We start from the raw sequence: 16,246 nt of genomic DNA on the forward strand, positions 1-16,246 counted from the left end.
GCGGGGCAAGGCGCGCTCTCGGGAAGAGGAGGGGGTGAAAAAAAAGAGACGATCCGACCGCGCCTGCGCGATGCGAGGCAGCGAAAAAGAGAGTGGAATTAAAACTTTTTAAGAATTTTCTTGAAAATGAAGAAGAAAAAGAGGATTCGCGAGGAGTCGAGGATGGTCTCGCGGCCGAATGAACTGGGCCTGCTCACCCCCACCCCTCTGCCCTGGCCCTCAGGAGGGTTTGGACTACAAAACCCAGAATCCACACCCCGCTGGTTTGGGGAGTTGCATTGGAATGGGTCGCCTCTGGAAGGGCTGCTGCTCCCCAAGGATGGAGAGGACCGGATGCATAGAGTCTCAGCGGGGTGATTTGCAAAAAACAAAAAAAGACTGTAAAGTCCTTGGATAAGCCCGGGATGGGAGACCACGAGGAAATCCCTGCAAATGAGAAAGGGGAGGAACCGTCTGCCAAGGAAACCGTCTGAAGCCCTCTGGGGTTTTGCTCCTGATCTGCACCAATATCCAGACAGAAAGGAGACTTGAGTTGAGTTGAGTTGACTTGTATTGAATTCTTTATTGGCCAAGTGTGATTGGACACACAAGGAATTTGTCTTTGATATCTATGCTCTCACTGTATATAAAAAGACAAGATACATTCGGTAAAAGAATCATAAGGTGCAACACTTAATGATAGTCATAGGATATAAATAACCAATCAGGAAACAATATCAATATCAATCGTAAGGATGCAAGCAACAAAGTCACAGTCCTGCGTCATAAGTAGGAGGAGATGGGTGATAGGAACAATGAGAAGATTAATAGTAAGAGTAATGCAGCCTTAGTGAATAGTTTGACAGTGGGGAGGGAATTATTTCTTTAGCAGAGTGATGGCGTTCGGGGGGAAACCGTCCTTGTGTCTAGTTGTTCCTTGTGTGCAGTGCTCTATAGCGTCGTTCTGAGGACAGGAGTTGAAACAATTGATGTCCAGGATGCGAGGGGTCTGTAGATATTTCCACAGCCCTCTTTTTGATTCATGCAGTGCACAAGTCCTCAATGGAAGGCAGGTTGGCAGTAATTGTTTTTTCTGCAGTCCTGATTCTCCTCTGACATCTCTGTCTGCCTTGTTGGGTTGCAGAACAAAACCAGACAGTGATGGAGGTGCAGATGAGAGACTCAATCCTTCCTCTGTAGAACAGAATTGCGGCGATCCCATGGGGCCCCACTAGCAGTGGCGACCTGAGGGAATTTTGGCCCGGTTCGAGGCTGCCTCTCATACCGGGGGCGAGACACATGAAAAGAAGGCTCTGACACCGTTCGGGATGGAATCGTCGCTCCGAGCAGTCTCGGGGAGCTGTTTTTATTAGGGTAAAAAGGGCAGGGTTCCGCGAATCGTACACAATAATTTCCTGTGTAGGTGCAGCAAGGTGTGGAAGCATCACAGTTCATGGTTATGTGGTTGGAACAGGATATACAGAAATATACACAGTGCAGCTACATTTTCCGCTTGCTATACTTTGCAAACACAGCTTTCTAAATGGGGTCCGCCCAGTGGTCATCCAGCTCAACCCATGTTCATTACTCAATTTATTTCAGTCCCAAATTCCATATATGTGTTCCAATCAGGAAAACTGATCTGCACATATACCATGGCGACCTTGTTCCCACACAGAATCAGCAGCTTTTTGGAGAGTTTGAGCTTCCTGAGTTGGTGCAGAGAGAACATTTTTTTCTTGTACTTTTTTGATGATGTTATTGATGTTTAGGTCTTGAGATAGGATGGAACCTAGAAATTTGAAAGTCTCTCCTGTTGATATTGTGTTTAGTATTGTAAGAGGTGGTGGGATGGGAGGGTTTCTCCTAAAGTCTACATTTGATTTGAATGACAAGTTCGAAGCTTTTAATGAATACAAATACTTTTTAGCCAATAAAACACTTTTGACAGCTCCCTCTCCTGACAAGCCTGAATAAAGAGATTGGGGGAGAGGCAGGAAACCGTGCATGAGATCTCCCAGTCATTTTGGAGAAAAGAGTTCCACTTGTCAGCCTTTCATTTCCTCTGCTGCGCCTTTAAGATTTGTGGGCTTGTGGTTTTTCATTGTTGGTTTTTCTGAAAGCTAGAAGAGAGATATTTTTCTTCCCGCTTCCAGGATGGTAGCCTGTTCGAGCTTAAGGAGCGTGTTCAAATATGAAACTAACAAAGTGGTGCTCATCTACAGCGTTTGGTATGGCAGCATAAAGTGGTTAATCCACTTTCTGGTTTTCCTGTATGTTATGTAAGTTTGAAAAGGGGAGATTTGGGTAAATCAGTGGGGAAGGGAGGTGTGGGGGTGGGTGGAGAATTGGGTTGCTGGGTATCCCCTCTCCAGACCGATATCTTAAATAAGAGTTTGCGCTCACAAATTGACCGTATATGCCACCGTTTTGATTGGGATTTTCCATCAACCAACTTCCTCTGATCCACCAACAAGTTTTTTAAGATATTGTGAATTTAAAAAAAGCCAAGGATTTTTGGTGCCAGATAAAGATATGGTTGGAAGAGATTGTTAGACCAAAAAATAGATTTAAAACCAGCACTATTCTTATTGGGAATAATGAAAGAAAAAGACAGTAAAGGAGTGGCATATTTAATGCTGCATGTGTTAACCGCACCCAGATTGGCATATTCACAAAATTGGGGGGGGGGGGGAGACAGAGATGCTCCCACCAAAGAAGAGGTCATAAAGGAAATTTTGGATCTGTGCAGAAATGGACAGACTGACACTAGACATCAAAAATAGAGACGAGATGGAATATTATGAAATTTGGAACATGTATCAATGGTTGGAAATGAGGAAAAGGAGTCGTAACAGAGCATTTTGGGGAACTATAAAACTGGAACTATATAGATAAATATATAAAGGAGGATAAGGGATGTGTTAATAAGATTAATGTAGCTATGCACGATAAGTCTTTGCTTTATTTGTTGTGTTAAAATACGTATATATGGAAATGATAAAGCCAGAAAGAGTGCTCTATGTCCAATGTTTTTAATTAACCCACCTATTCCAGCTAGCCGGCTTGGCCTAATTCCACCTATCCCACCTCAGTCCTATTTCTAAATTTTTAAGATTGGTTTTAAGGTCTGTTTTTTAATTTTTATAAATTGTACAGGGGCTGTTTAATCTGCTTTTACTTATGTGTATGATTGTTTGTATGTTTTAAATTTATTCCTGTACACCGCCCCGAGTCCCTCCGGGAGAGGGGGCAGTCTAAAAATTTAATAAATTATTATTATTATTAATATTTATTCAATCAAAAAAAAATAAAACTAAAAGATGTGAATACAGGGTACAGAAGACAGAATAATTCGAGTTGGAAGGGACCTTGGAGGTCTTCTAGTCCAACCCCCTGTCCAAGCAGGAAAAGAGATGCTTTTTTTCCACCCCTCCCCCACTTTGCTGCCCCGAATATAATAGAGAAATTGTTGGGAATCTTTTGCGGTGGAAAAATCTCGCATATTCATTTTAAACTTTCTCATGTTGCATGCTGTGATTTCTGATGGACGTGGGTTGAACCGAAAGTGAAAAGAATGTGGATTTTTGAAGGAGAGTCACCGTTGAAAGAAGTGGATTCTCAGACTGGAGTGGAGCAAAAGAAGCCTAGAATGATCTAGAGATCTTTTACGGGATTTCCCAGCTTGCAAGGGGAAGTTGTTTTCGGCCAGCTAGCAGAAGACAAGTGCTGCTTTGTGACTTTGGCTCGTGAGCTTTCCACCCACACGGAATAAATATTCCGATGTAACCGGTCACTCTGAAAGACCAAGCTGGTTTTTGGTCCAGTCCAAATGAATAAATAACAATCCACAAATCTAGGAATCTTGTACGTTAGCAATAGAAGAGAGGATTGGTAGCTCACGGATGGGCTGTGGGGTCCTTGGTGCTCTCCGAGCTTGGTGGGTTTTCTTGCAGACGTTTCATGACCCAACTAGGGAACATCATCCGTGCTGGGAGGGAGTGGGGTTTGCAGAGTGGAGGAAGGAGAAAGGAAGGAGGAGGAGGAAGAAGAAGAGGAGAAAATGACTGTGGGGTCCCCGGTGCTCTCTGAGCTCGCTTGAAATGTTTTACTGACGCAAGATCTGTTTCACTTTGAAAGGACGATCGGGAGTTTTCCAAACCTCACTTCTCCCCTCCGTGAAATGGGCACAAAACAAACCCTCCCAACTCAAACCTTTCCCACTGTGTTTCTCCAGCATCGCCCTGTTTGCTGATCGACGCTATCAGAAGAAAGATTCGGTCATCAGCTCAGTGCATGTGAAGGTGAAGGGAGTGTCCCAGGCTGACAAAAGGGTTTGGGATACAGCCGAATACACCATCCCTGGGCAGGTGAGTCCTTTTTCGGGAAGGAAAAAACCATCAGATGAAGCAGTGAAGAGCGAACGGGTATTAGAAAAGACTCCCCTGCCACCACAACCGTGACCCCAAATTTCTCCTAGAATTCTTGGAGGGCACCCCTTTTTCTCTTCCCTTAAATCAGGGGTCAGCAACCCGCAGCTCTGGGGCTGCAGGTGGCTCTTTCATCCCTCTTTTGCAGCTCCCCGTTGCTCAAAATACGCATCAAAACCGCCAATGTGCCACACTCGCTGGCAGGTAATTTATTGAAGAATGATTAAATCCAAGAAAAGAAAAGTTTCAGAAGCAAACGGAACGCTTAATTCAACTGCATAGACTAGTTTTGTGGCCGCTTAGGAAATAGTCAGGGAAGAGTTTTGTGGCTCCCGGTCTTTTCTGTGGGAAACGGGTCCAAATGGCTCTTTAAGGTTGCCGACCCCTGCCCTAAATTTTTAGTGAAAAAAAAAGACAACCCTCAATCCTCTTCATGGCCTGGCATGCTCGTCCTCTTGGGGTTCTTTTTGAAGGAATCCACATACGATCTTCCAGTTGTTGCGACTGATTTGGTTTTCAGCAGACCAACTAAATGAATTTGCTTTTTCCCCTTCTCTTTTCGTTTATTTAGGGCGTGAATTCCTTTTTTGTGTTGACGAATATTATCAGGACCGAAAACCAGGTTCAAGCACTTTGCCCCGAGGTACCAGCGTTTCATACCTGCTCTATTTGGTTTTTTTTTGAAAAATTATATTAAGTTTACCAAGAGCTAAAATGCAAAAATAAACATAAAAATAGTGAGAAAATTGAGGGAGGAAAAAGAGAAGAAGTGTCATTTAGAACAGGGGGAAAAAAGAAAGAAAAAGTGACTTTGGAGTCTTTTTAGTGCAGATAGTAAAAAAAAAAAACTTTTTACGAACAAAGGCAAACTCTTTTACTTTTAAAGCAAACTTTAATGTTTTTTACGTTTACGCACTAATAGATATTGGCCATTTCTACAGCAACAAACTGTCCAATCAGCAAAATCCCAAAGTGAAACAGGCAAAAGGTAGCGATTTATTTTGGGCAAACGTGTTTATATTTAATTTGAAATCATTTCTACGGATACAGTAATGTACTGGCTTGTGTGTTCCACCCACTTCCCTGGTTTTTGAACAGTGGGAAGCAGGTAGTAACTAGTCCAACGTTCTTCTTGGCAAGATTGTTTTTAAAAATTTATTCCCTTTCCGTCAGCTAGAAAATTGGTGAGTAAGCTCCGGGCTATGTCAGTTTCTAGCTGTTTACCAGTTGGCTGTGGAAAGCAAGGGCATTTTTGTGAATTGCAGGCAAATTGCAATTAGACAGAAGGCCAACCTGTGAGAAATAGATGGGGAAGAAATGGAGGTAGTGACAGATTTTATTTTCCTGGGCTCCAAGATCACTGCAGATGGGGATGGCAGCAAGAAATCAAAAGAGGCTTGCTCCTGGGGAGGAAAGCGGTGGCAAATCTAGACAGCAGACTAAAAAGCAGAGACATCCCCCTGCCAACAAAAGTGTGTATAGTCAAGGCTGTGGTTTTCCCAGTTGCAATGGATGGCTGTGAAGGCTGGACCATAAGGAAGGCTGAGCACCAAAGAATGGAGGCCTTTGAACTCTGGTGCAGGAGAAGACTCCTGCATTGAGTCCCTTGGACTGCAAGGCAATCCAACCGGTCAGTTCTAGAGGAGATCAACCCTGACTGCTCTTTAGGAGGCCAGATCCAGAAAAGGAAACTCAAATCCTTTGGCCACCTGATGAGAAGGAGGAAGGACTCTCTGGAAAAGAGCCAGATGCTGGGAACGATGGAGGGAAAAAGAAGAAGAAGAGGACGACAGAGAAGGAGGTGGCTGGATGGAGTCACCAAAGCAGTCGGCGTGAGCTTGAATGGACTCCAGAGGATGGTAGAGGACAGGAAGGCCTGGAGGAACGTGGTCCAAGGAGTTGCGATGAGTCAGACACAAGTTTGCAACTAACAAGAACAACAATTAGAATCAACTCAACGTGTTCAAAGAAGGAATGAGGTCTTACGTCCAACCTTGGCAACTTTAAGGCCTGTGGTCTTTAGTTCCCAGAATTCTCCAGCCAATCATGCTAGCTGAGGAATTCTGGAAGCTGAAGTCCCCAGGTCTTAAAGTTGCCAAGGTTGGACATCCCTGCTTTACAGAATTTGCAGAGGTGAAGAAATGGCATCAGGATTTATGACTTATACATTTTCAGGGGTTTCCATTATCATTTCGTCCTGGCTTCAAGTAACCAAGTAGTTGTGAATAGGCCAGCGGGCTCATAAAAGATTTCTGAGCTGGAGGACCGTGTAAATTTAGACCGAAGGGGCTTGGGCTGTTTTTAGAAATTTTATGTTCATTTTCAGATCTCAATCTCAAAACCTCAAATGTTGTCCATGAGGTCGCGATGGGTCGGACTTCACAACTAACAACAACAAGGAAAATAATATCCGGATGCAACTTGTTAGGAGAGAGAGAGAGGGGGGGAGACCAATAAGCTTAAAAAGATGAGGTTGTGATTTTGGAAGACTGGAATGGAATTTTGTGCTGGATGTGCTTTCCCCCCCTGTTTTATGCTTTCAGTTTCCTCTTGCCAAAGCGGTGTGCACTACTGACAAAAGCTGCAATAAAGGCCAAATGGACCCGCAGGGTAATGGTAAGCGAGATTCCTTTTTGCCCTTGACGTTGGAAATTCCTTCCCGATGAAACGTTTGGTCTCCAGGCGAGGGTCCTTGATGAGATGATTGTGTGTGTGTGTTTGTCTCTTCCCACAATAGGCATCCAGACGGGCAAGTGTGTGAAATATAACAGTACCGTCAACACGTGTGAAGTCTCAGCTTGGTGTCCTGTGGAGTCCGCCAAAACCGCCCCAACGTAGGTGCTTTTCTTAGCTGCTCCTGTATCCTGTTTTAGTCTGTTAGTCTTAGGATTCTGGGAGTTGAAGTCCATACATCTTAGGATTCTGGGAGTTGAAGTCCATAAGTCTTAGAACTCTGGGAGTTGAAGTCCATACGTCTTAGAACTCTGGGAGTTGAGGTCCATAAGTCTTAAAATTCTGGAAGTCCATAAGTCTTAGAACTCTGGGAGTTGAAGTCCACAAGTCTTCAAAGTTCTCAAGGTTGAACACTTCTGCCTTAATAGCTTCCTGTATAAATAACTGCAGGGCATTTTTGAGGGCCATCCCTTGACTACTGTTCAGTGAAACCAATCAGTGGCAAACTACAGCAGCTCTCTGGCAGACCCCCAATGCCCAGCCTCTTGAAGAGACTCCCCCCTCTAAGGGGATTAAATTGCCTAGGGGTCATCATGACTACTTAATAAGTGAGAACTGACTTGGATCTCTTCACCCTTCCAGGCCAGCCATTCTCGACAGCGCTGAGAATTTCACCGTGCTTATCAAAAACAACATCCACTTTCCAAAATTTGACTATACAAAGTAAGTGGTTCTCTGGGCATAGGATGGCTGTATTTAAAGGGAGGGCCCCTCCTGTACCCTTTCTGGGAAATCAATCCGTGGTTGGGATCGTTTGCTAAGATGTGATGCAGCTTCTAAAATCTGGGTCTGCAGGGAGAGACGTGCAACAAAATATCAATCAATGTCAACCATTAAATTCCTGAAAGAGCATTCATGCTTGGTCTTCCGAGGTCCTGCACTTTATAAAATATAGATTTGTGTGGCTTTCACTGATCAAACTGCTCCCTTTCTGAATAATGCAACAGAACAGCAAAGTTGGAAGGGACCTTGGAGGTCTTCTAGTCCAGCCCACTTCTCAAGCAGAAGAACCTCTACCATTTTGGACAAAGGACTGTCCAATCTTGTCTTACGAACATCCAGAGGCCACAATTTCTGAAGGCAAGTCCTTCCATTGATTGATTGTTCTCATTGTTCCCTGCAGAAGAAATATTCCCCCGGAATTTAATATTTCCTGTACATACAACAAGTACAGAGCTTCGCTTTGCCCCATTTTTCGGCTGGGGGATATTCTTGAAGAGGCAGGAGAGAAGTTTTCAGAGGTGGCCATTCAGGTAGGTGGCACTTTGAAAGTGGCTAAAGGACGCTGATTTATTATTGATTAACCTTTGGTGAGATTCACTGCCTTTGGGGCTGGTTAGTAGCTCAACAGCTTGAGTCCTAACCAAGGACCTAGGAACTGTTAAGGTAACGTCGGAGGATTTATTATTATTATTATTATTATTATTATTATTATTATTATTATTATTATTATTATCATCATCATCATCATCATCATCATCATCATCATCATCATTATTATTATTTTGCTGCTGTTAGTTGGAAGAACTGAGTTAATAAGGGCAAAAGTGGAATTTGATTGCGAAAAGGAGAGTTCAAACCAAATTTAAAGTTTTCTTCCTTTTTTCTTTGTTGAGAAACTTACAAGAGAAAACTGCAATGCAATATGCTCATGTGCAGAAATCCTTAAAATGAGGAAAAGAAGGAATGCTTATTTTCGCGGGACGCAGTGGCTCAGGGGCTAAGACTCCGAGCTTGTCGATCAGAAAGGTCAGCAGTTCGGCGGTTCGAATCCCTAGCACCGCGTAACGGAGTGAGCTCCCGTGACTTGTCCCAGCTTCTGCCAACCTAGCAGTTCGAAAGCACGTTAAAAAAATGCAGGTAGAAAAATAGGAGCCACCTTTGGTGGGAAAGGAACAGCGTTCCGTGCGCCTTCGGCGTTGAGTCATGCCGGCCACATGACCACAGAGACGTCCTCGGACAGCGCTGGTTCTTCGGCTTTGAAACATAGATGAGCACTGCCCCCTAGAGTCGGGAATGACTAGTGCATATGTGCGAGGGGAACCTTTACCTTAAGGAATGCTTGCTAAAAGTTCTCTTTCTTTCTCTGTCTTACTCAAATTTACTTCTCTGACGATTTTCTCTCAGGGAGGTATCATTGGCATTGAGATTAACTGGGATTGCAACCTAGACAAATGGGCCTACCGTTGCAGCCCCAACTATGGTTTCCGGCGCCTGGATGACAAACGAACCAATGAAGGTTTATACCCTGGCTACAACTTCAGGTAATGGATATTCAAGCACTTGTGATTGTGAGGGATACCACAGATCAGGAGAGAGGATCTATTTTATTTTTCTACGTAAGGATCATAATAACAAGAGTTGGGAAGGGCCTTGGAAGTCTTCTAGTCCAACCCCTTGCTTAGGCAGGGAAACCCTACACCACTTCAGACAAATGGCTATCCAACATCTTCTTAAAAACTTCCAGTGTTGGAGCATTCACAACTTCTGGAGGCAACTTCTGTTCCACTGATTAATTGTTCTGTCAGGAAATTTCTCCTTAGTTCTAAGTTGCTTCCCTCCTTGATTAGTTTCCACCCATTGCTTCTTGTTCTACCCTCGGGTGCTCTGGAGAATAGCTTGACTCCCTCTTCTTTGGGGCAGCCCCTGAGATATTGGAACACTGCTATCATGTCTCCCCTGGTCCTTCTTTAAGGTCATTAGAGTTGTGTTATCACAGCATGATGGACATCCTGTGTTCACTTCTAGCTTCCGTTGCAATGTTCTCTTAGATTCCTACTCCTCCTCCCATGTGAAAACCCAGCTGTTTTCTTCTTCCTCATTTCCTTCCTTTTCTTGACATGTGCCAGAAACTTCAATATAGGCAGTCCCCATTCAACAGCCATTTGTTTAGTTACAGCAGCATTGAAGAAATGATTGATGACTGGTCCTCGCACTTAGGACCGCCGTAGCATCCCTACTGTCAGCAGATAGATGCCACGGTCCCTCCTCAGTTCTCCTTTTGAGTGCTTGGGCCGCCATACTGATGATGCTACCTAGCCTGGTATTAAGACGTCTGCAGGAAAATAGCCAAGCCCAGAGGCCGCCTAAGAGTTGAACCTGACACCACAACCGTTCTTCCTGTCTGCTCGTTCTAGATTTGCCAGGTATTACAAGCAGCCAGGTGGAAGGGAGGAAAGGACCCTGATCAAAGCTTACGGCATCCGTTTTGACATCCTCATCTTTGGGACGGTAAACACCATCTGGATTTCTTCCCTATGTCTTTTTTTTTTTTTTTCATTGAGAAAACCCCACATGTCCCAATGAGAAATACATCCCACTCCCTGCGGGCAATTCCACTCCGGGTGGGTTTGTCAGTCGGTTGAAGTCTTGATCCTGAATATTTCCTGCTCCCCTCTCCTTGTTGCTTGGATGGGAAGGAAAACTTCCATTGGTGGGATGATGTAGTGGAATATAGTCTGGATTCCCAGAAAAGGAGGGAGGGGCTGTGTTCCAGAGGACCAAGAGACAATGAAGATTACCGTATTTTTCCATCTATAAGACTCTGTATAGGACGCCAGACGTGGGTTGCTACCAGTTCGTACCGGTTCAGGCGAACCGGTTATGAAAATTGCGACTGGGTCGCCGAAAGGGTAGGGACACCCCCGAGATAGAGGTTTGTCTGTGTATAAGGCCCCCCCTCCACTTCACAAGTAAACATTTTTAAGAAAAAGTACACCGTCTTTATACACCGATAGTTTGGTTGGTTGGAAAATTAAGACAGCTGTTCCTTACAAGTTCTCAGAGTGGATCTTTCATGATGCAACATTAATCCACGTTAATTTGTCAAGATTTCTGTCTGTAGGTGAGACAGAAGGAAGGAACTGCACGAAAGTAACTCCATATGTCTTGGTTCTTGTTTGTAAGCCGAGGACTACCTGTATATTCCCATAAAGGCGAGACAAAAGTCCTAGCGGTTTCCTCTAATGTGGCACCCTTCTGACATCACTTTTGCTCTCATTTTCCAAAGGCCGGGAAGTTTAACTTCTTTGAGATAGTGGTCTACATTGGATCAGTCCTCTCCTACTTTGGCCTGGTAAGATGCTCTTCTACGGCTGGGTCTCAGGACAAATTCAAAGGTGAAATGTCTGCCATGGTTGAATCGCCCCTTTCTTCCGTTGGGTTTTAAGGATGGGGGTCTTTATGCTGATATTTGGATGCCCACCTGTTCTGACTGAGGCTTCCCAAAAGCATGAAGCAAACTCCTGGTCCCGACAAAAACCCCTTTTATTAATTGGCTGTGAATTCTGCTCATTCACCTCCAGCAAAGTCTTTCGAGGGAGGATTTACGGTCACAGACCTTCTCTGGCTTGGAGAGCGGACAGGCCGATATTTGCAAAACTTGGCAAGGAGTCTCGGAGAGTCACGAACCAATTAAGTGAACCAATTGTCTCCTGCAAACTCCACTCCCCCTTCGCTCCTCTTTTATTCCCTATGGGAGTGGCCATTCATCGTCCACCTGTGGCCTCACTCCCAAGTCGACCCCTGTTCTTTAGCTGTTCCCTTCATCTGGCAACTCTGTGCATGCGCACACTGGGAACAGGCTCCAGCTGTTCCTCTGCCTCACTGACATCTGACTCCGAAGGCAGCTGAGAACTGTCGGACGGCCCTGGCCCCCTTTCTGCCTCCGACACAGAGCCCTCATCGGAGCCTTCCCCAGACTCCAGGACTGGCCCATCTTCCTCACCAACCTCCCCACTGTCCGAATCTCCCACCAGCTCCGCTGGCCACTGTCACGGGCCACACCACCACCTCAACCGTCTCGAAAAATAGCTTTGAATGCTTTTGTTGAACACTTTCTTGGCCGTCAGGCTTTGGCACGGTTCTAACTCCTGGTCTCCATATTCCAAAATCTTTCTGTGAGTTGTATTCTATGTGTAGGAGAACAGCCTGTATAATCCTGCCTGGTTGTTGTCCTCACAGGCTGAGGTAATTGTGGATTGCCTGCTCACCTCAGCTACGTGTTGCTGCTGCAAACCCGACCCAGTGAAGGAGTATTATTACAATAAGAAGTGCCAAGAGGTGCTGGGACCAAGACATGTAAGAGTTATAACTCAATGTGACATACGTTGTGGTTGCTTATGGATATTTCACTGCAGGGAAAGGTTCCTGCTTAGCATCCGGAGGGGATTTCAACTCTTCCCTTACAAAATGGATAGACCAGGCTGTGGTTTTAATATCCCGTGGAGACTCATCCATGGTGGCCTAAAAACTTACTAGAGGTGGGTGATCCTGACATCTCCACTAGTGGATTGAAGGCAATATGGACAGTGATGGATAAATGCTTGCTACATCACTACTAATAGGCAGCACCTGTGTAGCTCCGGGTTGAACCGTGGGGTCTTTAGTGCTCTCTGAGCTTGGTGGTTTTCTCGTGGACGTTTCACGACCCGACTAGGCAACATCATCAGTGCTGGGGTGGAGTGATATGATAGGCTTGCAGATATGATATATATGCAGAATATCCTTCCCTCCTGTGTTTTTGCCATCCTGAGAAATAGTTTCCTTGCACTGGTGCAAGCTGGAATCTTGAGCTGTTAATCATTACGGAATATCACACCTATAAAAAGTTGGCTTTTCCAGCAAGCCGGCCTGGCCTGTTAATTTTAATTTTAACTTATTTTAAATGTATTGTTTTTTTTTTTAAATTCGGTTTGTTTTTTTGGACATGGATTTAATCTTTTTTAACTTTTGAGAGTTGTGTTTTTTAATGTTGTACGCCGCCCTGAGTCCTTTTGGAGAAGGGCGGCATATAAATCCAAATAAACCAAACCAAACCAAACCTATCCAGTAAAATACTAAATCTTAACTCCTTTGGTTTTCTTTGGCTGGGATCGGGACAGACTTTGTTCTACGTGACCTTTGTTGATGAGCCTGGCATCCTGATGATTGACAAGTTGTCCGAGACCAGTTTGCAGAACATCAAAGGCAGGACGATTGACGTGAGTTTGGGGTCGTCTTTTATCGGGGTGTGCACAGGTATCGGCCGGGGTACCTGCCTAGAGATTTGTGAGTAGATTGAATGCATCCAAGGCTCAAAGTCACAGTTTAGTAACACACTAAAACCTTGGATTGTCATGGTTGTGTTTCTCTTCTCCAGTGGCCACATTCACATTATAGAACAGAATAGAACAGAATAGAATAGAGGAAGGAAGGAAGGAGAATAATAGAGGAGGAAGGAAGGAGAATAACCATCACCAACCAATATAGCAATAGTACTTACACTTATATACCGCTTCACAGTGCTTTCACAGCCCTCTCTCAGCATTTTACAGAGTCAGCCTCTTGCTCCCAACAATCTGGGTCCTCATTTTACCCACCTCGGAAGGACAGAAGGCTGAGTCAATCTTGAGCCAGTCAGGATCGAACTGCTGGCAGTCGGCAGAATTAGCCTGCAATGCTGCATTCTAAACAAGGAAGGAAGGAGGGAGAGAGGAGGGAAGGGAGGAAGGAAGGAAGGAAGCAATACCAATAGAGTTATATACCACTTCACAGTGCTTCACAGCCCTCTCTAAGCGGTTTACAGAGTCAACCTCTTGCCCCCAACAATCTGGGCCCTCATTTTACTCACCTTGGAAGGACGGAAGGCTGAGTCAACCTTGAGCCTGGTGGGATTCAAACTGCCAAACTACTGGCAGCTGGCAAGCAGCAGTAGCAGCCTGCAGTGCTGCACTCTAACCACTGCGCCACCGCAGCTCAGTGCGGGGATGCAATATGATGTTTTTCACCAACAGAAGCGCCAAGGCGATTTCATGCAGTTCTCCCAACTTCCATATGGGGACCGGACCACGCCCCCCCAAAACCCAGAAGAGCTGCAGCTCCTCCAAGCCCGAAGGGAGGCTCCTTGCTTCCGCGAACGTCCTTCTTGGTGCTGCTGTGGAAAGTGCCGTCCGGCAGACCCTTTCTGGGAACGGCTGTGCTGCCGAAAAACAGACGGACCCTGCATCGCCGATTCCTCTTTGTTTGAGCAGCTCGTCCTCTCCCGATCCGTGCTGGAGTTCGTTCTGCTCTACAAAGATCCCTTCTTTGATTCGCAGGGTTCCGGGGCCGCCAACAAGCCCTTTCGGCACTGCGCTTACGAGCGGTATATTCACTGGCGCTTTGGCGAGGGCGACCTGAGCTCCCGGGCTGTGATCCCCAATTGTTGCAGGTGGAGAATCAGAGATGCCTTTCCGAGCGAGAACGGGGAGTACAACGGTTTTGGGGAGAAGAAGTAACCGTCAGTTGCACCTCTGCGTTATGGCCTTAAGAGTGGGTAAGCGCAGGTGCCAATCAATCCTTTTTTCTCCTCCTGCTTTTCGGAAGTTGCCATTTGTGCTTCTGCCATCATCTTGGCTCTTGAACTAGAGGATGTTAAGACTAATGCAGAGGTCACCAACCTTTCAGAGCTCAGGAACCACTAAATTCATAATTTTAATTCCAGCGGACCACTAATAGGATTTTTTTTAAAAAAAGATAAATAAATGTGTAAATTAATGGGTTTAGTGAAGGGGGAGGCAGCCCTTCTCTTCCCCGGTCACCTCATGGCAGCTTGGCCACCTCCTCCACCTCAAGAAACATAAGACCTCTTGGAAAATAAGCCCAGGTGCTTATTTTCAAGGCTAAAAGAAAATAAGTCCCGGGGAAAGATGGCAATAAAACATAAAAAATGTAAATAATGTCCAGATTTTTTGGCGGGCTACCAAAATTTTCTCATGGACCACCAGTTGGTGACCACTGGGATATTGGATAAGACAGGGGTGTCCAAACTTGGGAACTTTAAGACTTGTGGACTTCAACTCCCAGAATTCCCCAGCCAGCATGGCTGGCTGGGGAATTCTGAGAGTTGAAGTCCACAAGTCTTAAAGTTCCCAAGTTTGGACACCCCTGGGATAAGATCAGAGGGGAGGGGAGTTTCGATCAACCATGAAAATCACCTTTGTGCCTCCTTTCCCTCTGCTCAGCTTTGCCTACCTCACTGGGATACCAGGAAAAAGCCAGGATTGGAACAATCGTTGAAAAGGGCCCAGTTTTCTAACGTTTAGGCAGCCAAACCGCACACAAACCTGTTTGTTTTTCCCCAAGGACTTCCTTGCTAATCCAGGTCGTTTTGCTCGGTTGATCCCAACACAAAGCCACCTTTGTTTTAAAACCTCCCCTTGTTTATTTTTTAAAAAAGAGAGTCCTTTCTTTAGTTTGTTTCCAAGCGACTGGCCCTTTTCTTTTTCCGTAACTCAAGCTGTCTTTTCATCTTTCTTTTCCCCTAACTCATTTCTCAGGAAATTGGGGGGAAATATCTTTCGTTTTCAAGATTGGTATCTTCGCATTTTTAAATATCCTTCAAACCATGGGTGTTTTCCATGCAAAATGCCCCCCCCCCCCCCCCCCCCCCGTTCAGCTTCAGCATCTTCATTTAGAAGGGAGCAAGATAAAGATGACGAGAAGGACGGTGCAGAACTGTTCTTAGTGAACAGAAAATGGTTGGGAGATGCTTTTTTTTGCCGCCTAGAAATTTTGTGAATTTCACGGATGCTATATGTGAAAAATCTCTGGTTGGGACAGCATAAAACAACTTTTCCATTCGATTTCACTGCTTAACAAAAAAGTCTACACAAAAAGACATATTTTTTCACAAATGGCTGTGCTATGCTTTTTTTTAAAAATCATTTGATGGCCTGTTCCAAAGGATAGCCGTCTTCTAGTTCACAAGCTGGTCTAGCAAGTTATTTCAAGTGTTTTTTTTTCTTTATCAGAGGCAGATGAAACATAACATTTCAGTGGCTGCTTTTCTGCACTCATCTACTTAATTGTTGCAAACTGGAATCTGTTTCTTAGCAAAATATTATTTTTTTTGCAATTTTCTTTTAATCTCATGTTGCAGTAATATGTATACAGTTGCAGAGTTTGTACACTTTTTATACAATAGGCTCATGTGAATTCTCTGTGCGTTTGTACAGATGGAAATTAAATTTATAAGAATAAAAGATGGTGCGTGTGCTTAATTTCAACTGACAAGAAATCGTAAAGCATGATGGAAATGGTGTGGTTAAAAAAAAAAACCCCAAGGAAGATTAAGTAGTTGTGAA

The 16,246-nt window shown here is 44.7% G+C and overlaps 1 protein-coding gene across 3 annotated transcripts; it reads left to right on the forward strand.

The window, feature by feature from the left end:
* Positions 1-46: 46 nt before the first annotated feature.
* P2RX7 (purinergic receptor P2X 7) lies at positions 47-16,144 on the forward strand. 3 transcript variants are annotated; one of them, XM_081966224.1, is made up of 14 exons: positions 47-536; positions 2,136-2,261; positions 4,217-4,349; positions 4,981-5,052; positions 6,953-7,025; positions 7,147-7,243; positions 7,725-7,805; positions 8,266-8,395; positions 9,270-9,406; positions 10,280-10,373; positions 11,152-11,217; positions 12,105-12,221; positions 13,025-13,123; positions 13,916-16,144. In XM_081966224.1, the coding sequence occupies exons 2-14, from the start codon at positions 2,137-2,139 to the stop codon at positions 14,396-14,398; spliced, it is 1,707 nt and encodes a 568-aa protein (XP_081822350.1). In that variant the 5' UTR covers positions 47-536; position 2,136; the 3' UTR covers positions 14,399-16,144. The 3 variants fall into 3 exon arrangements, with proteins under 3 accessions (XP_081822350.1, XP_081822348.1, XP_081822349.1); XM_081966222.1 differs by lacking the exon at positions 47-536 and adding an exon at positions 566-663; XM_081966223.1 differs by lacking the exon at positions 47-536 and having other exon boundaries at positions 1,934-2,261.
* The last annotated feature ends 102 nt before the right edge of the window (positions 16,145-16,246 follow it).

Source organism: Natrix helvetica (genome assembly GCF_964273705.1).
Source record: "Natrix helvetica genome assembly, chromosome: 14".
Classification (NCBI taxonomy): domain Eukaryota; kingdom Metazoa; phylum Chordata; class Lepidosauria; order Squamata; family Natricidae; genus Natrix; species Natrix helvetica.

Excerpts from the sequence above, each read along its gene's own strand:
- P2RX7 (XM_081966222.1), top strand. The coding sequence starts at position 611 with ATGCTCTCACTGTATATAAAAAGACAAGATACATTCGGTAAAAGAATC. Across the intron at positions 7,244-7,724 it reads TCCGCCAAAACCGCCCCAAC|GCCAGCCATTCTCGACAGCG; the intron begins GTAGGTGCTTTT and ends TCACCCTTCCAG. Across the intron at positions 9,407-10,279 it reads TACCCTGGCTACAACTTCAG|ATTTGCCAGGTATTACAAGC; the intron begins GTAATGGATATT and ends TGCTCGTTCTAG.